This window comes from Chlamydotis macqueenii, chromosome 9 (genome assembly GCF_036417535.1).
Source record: "Chlamydotis macqueenii isolate bChlMac1 chromosome 9, bChlMac1.mat, whole genome shotgun sequence".
NCBI lineage: Eukaryota > Metazoa > Chordata > Aves > Otidiformes > Otididae > Chlamydotis > Chlamydotis macqueenii.
In genome coordinates, this window is record NC_141564.1 from 2,667,855 (window position 1) to 2,676,573 (window position 8,719).

Consider the following 8,719-nt stretch of genomic DNA (forward strand, 5'->3'; position numbering starts at 1 on the left):
CTTTTTGCAAGTACTAACAAATAAAGATTACTCTTTTCTCCCCACCTCATTTTATTCTGGCAGACTAGGGATGCTCCAAGACGTAGCGCCATTTCTCCTGACAGACTTTTCTACCAGGTTTTGTCTCCCAGAGCCACCTAAAACATCGGCATCTGTGTTTCTGACCTCACGGTATTTGTTTCTTCTCCCTGATGTTAAGTCTTTGCTCTCCTGCTGTTCTTTGACTGGGAAGACCTCTTCAGAGTTTAATTCTTTTTTTTCTCTCCTCCAACCGCCTTTTTTAATCATACATCATCAGAACTCTCACAGGTAAAAATCTTCCTTGCATCAAGTGTTTCAAACATCTAATTTTGTATTATACAGTGTAAGTTGTCCCAGGTCATTTCATTTTTTTCTGTCTTCTTACATTTTGAAATAGAAAGTTATTTTTCTTAATCATTAACTATATTTTCACTGTTGCAAAGCCTTCTCTAGAAGAGAGACGGTCCATCCAAGCCAGTAGCAGAAATAGCAGCAAATTCCCATCTCCTTTCTCTGTGAGCGGGGGCAGCGATCCCAGCGGTGAGGGTCAGGGCGCAGGTCCAGTTGCAAAACAGGAGGTGGTAGGTAGCAAAGAAACACTGAGCTAGCGCAGTCTCAACCCAGTACGTGCGCTGAGCACAGACCCTCCTTGTTCAGGTCCAGAAGCAAAACATTTGGTGTAGAGATGGTATCACTTCTGGCCCTGAGCTGGCTCATACTGGGCCAGTTCAAGCATTTCTGTTCCTGGGGGCTGAGGCGCTTGGGTTTGCATCAGAAATCTCAGCTGCTGAAGCTAAGTGATTAATAGCTCCAGCGCCTGCGAGATTCATCGTTTAATTACGTATTTTTCCATGCCAGTTTGTCAAGTCCTTTTCTAAAAGGTGCGAAATGCGGTAGCGTCACGTCAGGTGGCTGTTATTTATCTCAGCAAGTGACAGACAGGGGAGGACACGAAGCGAATAAACAACACACAAACTAAATACGACAGGCTGAAGTAGACTTAGTGCTGGCTCTTGTTATTCTCCAACGCTTTGATGGAAGCAAAGCCTAAAAGCCAAAATCTGCTGCCTCACTGTGCTTGCATAGAGTACCTTATGTCCCCTACTATAGAAAATACAGCGTGTATTTCCTGGTTCCTGACAGATTCTGGTGTTTGCAAGGATGAATTATTCCTTTAGATATTTAAAGAGGGATAAAAACATTGATGGAACAGAAAGAAATTAAGTTTTTTTAATATTCAAAGCTTTGTGTTCTCTAACTTAAGTGAAATAGCAAGACAACTTAAAAAAAGAACACTTCAACTGGGATTAGGAATTCCTTAGCTTTATAAATAGCTGTGGCACAATATCAGCTTAAGTTTGACTTTCAGACAGGACAAAATACAACGTTTCAGATAAATCTGGATAAATCAGATAAAACTGGCCTAAAAGTAAAGATTAGCTATGTCATGGTAAATCTCTACAGTGCAGCTAAACTCAGCCTAGAGTTGCTGTTTCTCACCACTGCAATTTATTGAGCTTTAGACGCAGATACTGATTCCTAGAAAAAAGACACAGAATTTGGTGGATTTATTTCTAGGTTTCCTACTGAAGTTTTTCTGTAGGCGTTATTTAAGCAGCCACCCTGGTACTCCAGCACTGAAATCCTGTTACCCAGACGGGTGACCCAAAATGTCTGCTTGCCTCAGCATCCCCCCAGATCTCACCTTCCATTAGGAAAAGCCGTGATTTTACCCCAAAATCCTAAGTGCCTGACACTGCTGTAACCCTCACAGTAACACAGCAGAATGAAGAGGAGCTCCAAACCCATTACATTCTCAACCCACATCCTGACATCCAGTGACACCGAACGTTTTCTGTGAAAGCTCCTGGGGCGCTCTGCAGCAAGAATGAAAAATAAACCGAGCCTAAAAGGCTGCGTTGCTTGGTCTCAGCAACCTCTTCCCTTCATTTGCCTCGAGAGCAAGCTACACCAGTCCCCAGTTCGTGGCCGCAGCACGCTCTTGCTCCAGACCCAAGCAGCCTCACGATTATTTCCACATTGTTTACAGTAAGTTTCCATTTGTAAAACAATATCCTTGATCCCCAAATAGTCTTAAATACAGCCAAATACAGAAGAGAACATACTCTGTTGTAGAGTTGTATGTGAGGGTTCTTGCGAGACAGACAAATACAAGTTAATAAAAATGCACCCATTGACTTAGTTGTAACACAAGGAGATGATTAATTGACTCAAGGAGATGATTAATTGACTGGCCACTGCAAATTTCTGGGCGATTCTCCATACTCCCTAGCCTCACCGTCTGCACAAGGACTCTAATACCCAACCCTATTTTTAGCCAGTCAGTGTAGCAGCGCAGGTAAATAATTGATTGTCCCTCTGCCCTCTTTTGCTTTGCCTGTACGTGGCAGCTTTTGAAAAAACGTAGGAAGAAATCAGAATGAAAGATGTGAATATGAAATATTTGGTTCTTTAGACAGATAATGTATTCATTCATATCATACAGATATTTCTTCTGCCAACTTTTCAAGTGTTAATCCCTTTCTTTGGAGGGGGAGCAGGAAATTTGTCTAACACACCTTAAATTTGATCGTACGGATTTGAATTTCCCGAGGTGTCATTACAGTCCGGTGCGATCTGGGGAGCGGAGGTGGTTCTGGCCCAGCTTTGGTCATGAGTTACAAACCAGGAAACTCAAGTTAAACATCCCACTGATCCCAAAATACGGGGTTTTTTTTTCTGGACATGAAAGTATACGGGGGAAGAATTGCTGACAGTGTGCAACTGAAGAGAGCAACTGGTCTCTTGATATGTTCCAAAAATCATGCAAGACAATGTGTATGATTTCTAAATTAGCTGAAGGCCTATCATCCCATGACAAGATGGGATTTCGAGGTTGCTACTGCATTGCTCTAAGGTTCTGGGAGCCTGACTGCACGGGGAAGAAAATACTGACAGGTCCTGTAACTTCGCATTTGAGAGCATCCACCAAAAGAAGGAATTAGTCAGAAATGTGAAGAACCTGATCCTAAGGAGAAAAACAACCCCTCGCCTCACAAAACTAAATTCCATCCAGTGCAGCCCAGGTGAGTCAGGAGGAGGTAGCGAGAGGGCAGCTGGAGCGACTGAGGGGATGGGGAACGGAGATGAAAGACTTCAGAGGCCAGATGAGCTCTGCTCCATTACCTTCTTAAGCTTCAGCTTCCGATCTTCCTTCCAATTACAGGGACGGTGGGTTTGAAGGCTTAGGGCATCTGTTTCTCTTTGAAAAGGAGGGAGAGCAAGGCAGAGAAAAGCAACTGTGCAAGGTGTTTGACAACAAAGAGCGCGGGGAGCTCCGAGCTCTTTGAGGGGCAATTAGCCAGAAAATGTGCTCAAGACGACACGCTCGATTGGATTATCGGCCAAAGAATTACCCCAGAGCAACCAAAGTGGTCCTAGAGCCTGACTGCAGAGAGGCAATTACACATCTTGAAGACGTGCTACAGAAGCTTTAATTAAAGGTGTTATTTCTACATCACTGAACATTGGAAATTAAATTCTTCCTTGCAGCCACAAGAAGTAGCTTTTGTCTTTTCCCGGCGTGTAGCCTGTCAGCGTAAGACGTGGCGAGCTTCGGCACATCTTCTTTAGGAACACGTATTGTGTTTCACCCCACCCCTTCTCCTAACTACCAGTTATAGCGTAGACGTATTAAGAGGTGGATTTCCACTGCTAGACCTTCTGGCTTCCTCAGGCATTGTGTAGGTCTCGCTCGGCGAGGACAATTCGATCGCTGGCTAGATGTCAAGGTGAGGTTAACGAAGTACTGTTTGCGCGCGGAGCAAACAGTATCGAGAGGGATAAATTATCATCCTCGAAGTGGATGGTACAGCAAATTGACATTTTTAAATTAAATTTGGCTACAGTCTCGGTGACACAGCCAACCAGACTACAAGAGCAGTCCCCTCCTAACTGATAACAGTGCCTCCGGGTGCATTGGGGTGACTACTGACCAGCAAAAGCCTTCTCCAGCAAGACCACGCTCTTCGCAACCACACATCTTTCCTACAACATCGACTCTCACTCTGAAGTTTTATATTTTCCAAGTTGACGTGATGCCCCAGTCTGTAACACAAGCTTTGCTACAAGTCTGAAACACCATTGCTATTTACTCCATAACACAAGAAACATGCAAATTAGGTTAAAAAATATCGTTTACCTTTGTTTCCTGGTTCTTTTGGCATGTCCTCAGGTTTGCTGGCCAGTTCTGTGGATCAGCCACACAACCCACCGCTCGTCCTCAGCACAGTGAGGCTCCTCCAGCCCATGGCTCCTTTTCTAGTGGGGGCTGGTCCCCTGGCCAAAGCACTCCCCCCAGCTGCAAAATGCTGGGTTTTCTTTTCCCCCCTCCTTTCCGCTCAGATTTTTGCATCTTTCTTCCGAGTTTTCCCTTTTTTTAATGTGCTCCCCTTTCAATAGCTGCATTTTTTTAATCTAAAATTTACATTTACTCCAAATTCTGGTGCCCTGGAAGAGATACGTGGCCCAACAACGCCCGGTCTCAGGCCTGAGCCAGCTTCCATCCCGTACCACGCGTGGGTGGTCGAAGGGAGAGTCACCAAGGTGAGGAAGCCCTCAGATGCCCCATCTGTGGGATGGGGTCTGGAGGCCCTTTTGGCAGGCAGGAATACACTTGGAAGCATTCAGTAGCGCAGCCGGTTAGCACGATAGAATCATAGACTTACGGAATGGTTAGGGTGGGAAGGGACCTTCAAAGCCCATCCAGTCCAACCCCCCTGCAAGGAGCAGGGACATCGCCAACCAGATCAGGTTGCTCACAGCCCCGGCCAACCTGGCCTGGAACATTTCCAGGGATGGGGCATCCACCACCTCTCTGGGAAACCTGGGCCAGTGTCCCACCACCCTCAGTGTAAAAATTTATTCCTAATATCTAATCTGAATCTCTCTTCCTCTATTTTAAAACCATCACCCCTTGTCCTGTCACAACAGGGCCTGCTGAAAAGTTTCTCCCCGTCTTTCCACACCAGGGCAGAGCAGAGGGGCAGAATCCCCTCCCTCGACCTGCTGGCCACACTTCTCTTGATGCAACCCAGGATGCGGTTGGCCTTCTGGGCTGCAAGGGCGCATTGCCGGCTCATGTTGAGCTTCTCGTCCACCAGCACTGCCAAGTCCTCCTCAGGGCTGCTCTGTGCCTGGGATTGCCATGACCCAGGTGCAGGACCTTGCACTTGGCCTGGCTGAACTTCATGAGGTTGGCACGGGCCCACCTCTCCAGCCTGTCCAGGTCAAATGCATGGTTCCACGGCAAAGGCTTCAGCCAGATCATCAGCTTGTCCCGCTCCGCTCCCCTCTCCAGGTGGAGAAGCCACCACCCTCCCTCCCTTGCAGCAGTGGGGATTCACCGATTCCGTTCCTTTGCAATGGGAAGCTGTGCTGTAAGCTCGTGGTGGGAAGGGATGAATTTTATTGGTGTTAAGATTCCAGCTAACGTAACACTTCGCTTCACGCCATAATCATTAAGCCGTTTCCAATATAATGTAATGAGTTGCCATCAGTTTTCAAAATTTGTCACAAATGCACATCATTTGGTTAAACACAAAGGAACTTTACTGACGTTGACCTTCTAGAGAAGATGAGTGGTGGTGGATGTGAGGGTCAGGAAAGGCTTCAGGACGCCCACCACTTTTCCACCTTCATTGCAGGGGGGTTGGACTGGATGGCCTTTGAAGGTCCCTTCCAACCCAAACCATTCTGTGATTCTATGATTCTGCCCGACTTCTGGCTGGGGGAGCGGCAACAGCTGATGCCCAGAGAACAGAGCATTGCGTGCGCCTGGAGACATGAAATTGTTCCACACACCAGGAAGCAGCGCAGATCTTGGAAGCTGCCCTCATAGGCTGACAGGGCGCGGTGTTATTTTAGACCCCATCCAGCTGTCCAAACCAAGTTTCAAACCAGTTCTGTCTCATGATATCACTGGGTCTTGATGTGCAAGGAGATAAAGGAACTTTCCCAAGGCTGCACACAAGGCGGCTTAGAAAAACAGACAAGCCAGGCTCAGAGCTTTTAACTCGCTGTATTGTCAACGCTCTTCTTCCCCAAATTTTATAGCCAACATGATCAACTTCTGCTGGGTTCTTGCTTTTGTGCCAGTTCAAGCTTACGGTCAAGTTTCTAAATGGACGTTACTGTGCTGCTCGCACCCGTGACACAATGCCGGCTTTCTCCACAGCGAGGAGGGCCCTCGCCGCTTTATTTTTAGGTTGTGTTTTCCCTCCCAGTCTGCAGAGTGATCCGGATGCGTGGCACTTGTTTCTTTTCTAAATTTCTCCCATCGAGTTTTGTTTTAACGCTCGTTTTGACCAGCGGCGCTTGGCAGGGGCAAGCGTCTGTTTGGCTCCAGCCACGTGTCAGCGCCCGGACAATTCCACTTCGCTACGTCCAGCCTAAGTCACCGGTTTGCGCTTGTAGCTGAGACTGGAACCGGATGGTTTATAAGATACTGGTTCTGAATGGTTTTTTCAAACAGTAATGGTGCCGTGATCATTGCCTGCTGCCGTCAGATTTCACAAGGCAGCCAAAATTGAGGCCCGGATTTAAATTAATTTGCACTTGCGGACAAGAAGAAGCCCAAATTGCTGTTCTTGTTCTTGTAGCCGCAAGTTATGACTGCAGATCTCACGGGAGGCACCTCTGAAACCAACTGTTTCCATTGGGGAGCGAGCACGGAACGCATCTCTGGGCTTGGCCACTGGTGATCAGTGTCATGACAGCGTTCCTGCGGGCTGAGGTTAATCTGGCCCTTTATTAAACGGCTACTTGCAAACGCCTGATCCTGAATTTTAAGGTGCAGTTGGAGCAAGCAGAGAGCTTTTGTCTTTTGAAGGGCTATCGGGTCAAAATGCCGCTGGCCTCAGGACAGAGACCCCAAAAATGCAAGCGTAGCTGCTGCAGGCAAGTTCCAACATCTTGCTGACGTAGCCGCCGCGCACAGATAACTCCCTTTGGGTCCTTCATTGTTCCACAGCCTCACAGCCGATATGAAACTGCTTGAAATCTCTTCTCCAGACGAGGAAAGTAGGTTATTTCTAATTAGGGGACATGTAATCAAGCGTGACGTGCCCACTTACCCCTTCGATGACAGAAGCTTGATGTCCTTACATGGGTAAGGTGGGAAAGGGGCAGGTAGGAAACAGCCTAAAGCCTGTAAAGGTTCTTCGTGTCGGCGTCCCTCTGACTTCGCTTCTCCATGCTGATTTCTGTCACAGGAGGAACTCGGTCAAAACAACTGGAGGGTGAGAAACGCCTACGCTTTGGGCTTCACATTTTACTTTTAACTCTGTTTCCTCATCCCCTATCAGTCATTACTGTCAATGGAAGAAAGCGAGAGCCCCTTCTTAGCATCTCAGCACAGAGGAGAATTTCATACTGAGAGCTTTGTTCTCCGTGTTAAATGCCTGTTGACTTCTTTGGCCCAGAGAAACATTGATTTTTCTCTCGCTTTCTTGACAGGCTCTGCTTTCTTTCCTGGCCGCTGTGCCGAGATCTTCGCCAGAGGTCAAAGCATTGGGAAACTCGGCGTCCTACACCCCGACGTGATCACCAAGTTTGAGCTCACCATGCCATGCTCTGCCCTAGAGATCAACATCGAGCCCTTCGTGTGACGACGGGACGTTTCTCCTCCTCCAGCCATCCGCTGGCACGTGCCGTGCCCTCCGCTTACGCTTTTCTATTCCAGTAAACTAGAAAAACACAGAGCCTGGCTCCCTGGGTAAATATGTTCCTTACGGTGCAATTTGGCCAGCTTCTGCAGGGTAAGAACGTGGCATTTTGGGCTTGCCCGTGCCCTCGGTGTTTTTCAAGGGCGGGGGAAGAAGCGAGTTGGGTCGAAGCCCAGCGTTCTCCGAGAGAAATGCAAGGGCAGAGCACATGATTAGTTCTCAAAAATCAGAGCTGTTCCACAGACACAGCTTCGTACTGTAACTGATTATGGCTGCGTAACAGGAATCTCATTCTTTTCTGATTGCATGAAATAAGATAATTGATTAGAGCAAATGTTGAGTGAATGTGAGCAGAACGAAGGAGCTGAGCTTTTATTTTGTATGGTTGTCATGTGCTCGTCAATGGCTGGAGGAGGAAAATAAACTTGTTTCATGAAAACCAGAGCTGTTTTGTGAGGGAGATGTGTGTAATATCTGCTTCCCGACCCCAGACGTAACTGTTGGTCCTTTATCATTCGAAATTCAGACAGGGGAGGGGGTGGAATTAATTTTTTCACGGTTGATGTAAGCCGAGTGGTTTTTGAAGCTCCAAACCAAATTGGGGAAATGCATTTAAGAGCATTGGCCAGTGTCTTTTGCACGAGGAGCTGAAAAATATCAAAGCCCTTCTCCGAGCGAGGCTGGCACATCTGTCTGCAGAGGTTAGCGTGGTCCCCGCACTCGTGTCGCTCCGCCAGTGCTTTCTGGAATTTCACCGCAGGGACCACGTGGCTTTTGGGCAGTTTTTACTTTTCTTGCCGTCTCGCCGTGACGATACATGAAAACCTCTCGCAGGTCAGGGTTTTCCTCTCGGCTTCCTGTCGTCGTGCCTCTGCCGTCGGGGAAACTGAGAACCTGCATCCAGCACGGCAACGCGCGATTCGGCCCTCGTCACAGCGAGTATTTTGCATTAGGCCAGCACGCCGCCGCTTGTT

At 47.6% G+C, this 8,719-nt stretch overlaps 1 protein-coding gene across 1 annotated transcript in view; it reads left to right on the forward strand.

Moving 5' to 3' along the window:
- Positions 1 to 8,189, forward strand: part of FARSB (phenylalanyl-tRNA synthetase subunit beta) — a 35,094-nt gene extending 26,905 nt beyond the window's left edge. Inside the window, exon 17 of the mRNA XM_086754553.1 lies at positions 7,537 to 8,189. Coding sequence (XP_086610679.1) covers positions 7,537 to 7,688 — 152 coding nt within the window. The 3' untranslated portion in view covers positions 7,689 to 8,189. The remainder of the gene's footprint in view (positions 1 to 7,536) is intronic.
- The last annotated feature ends 530 nt before the right edge of the window (positions 8,190 to 8,719 follow it).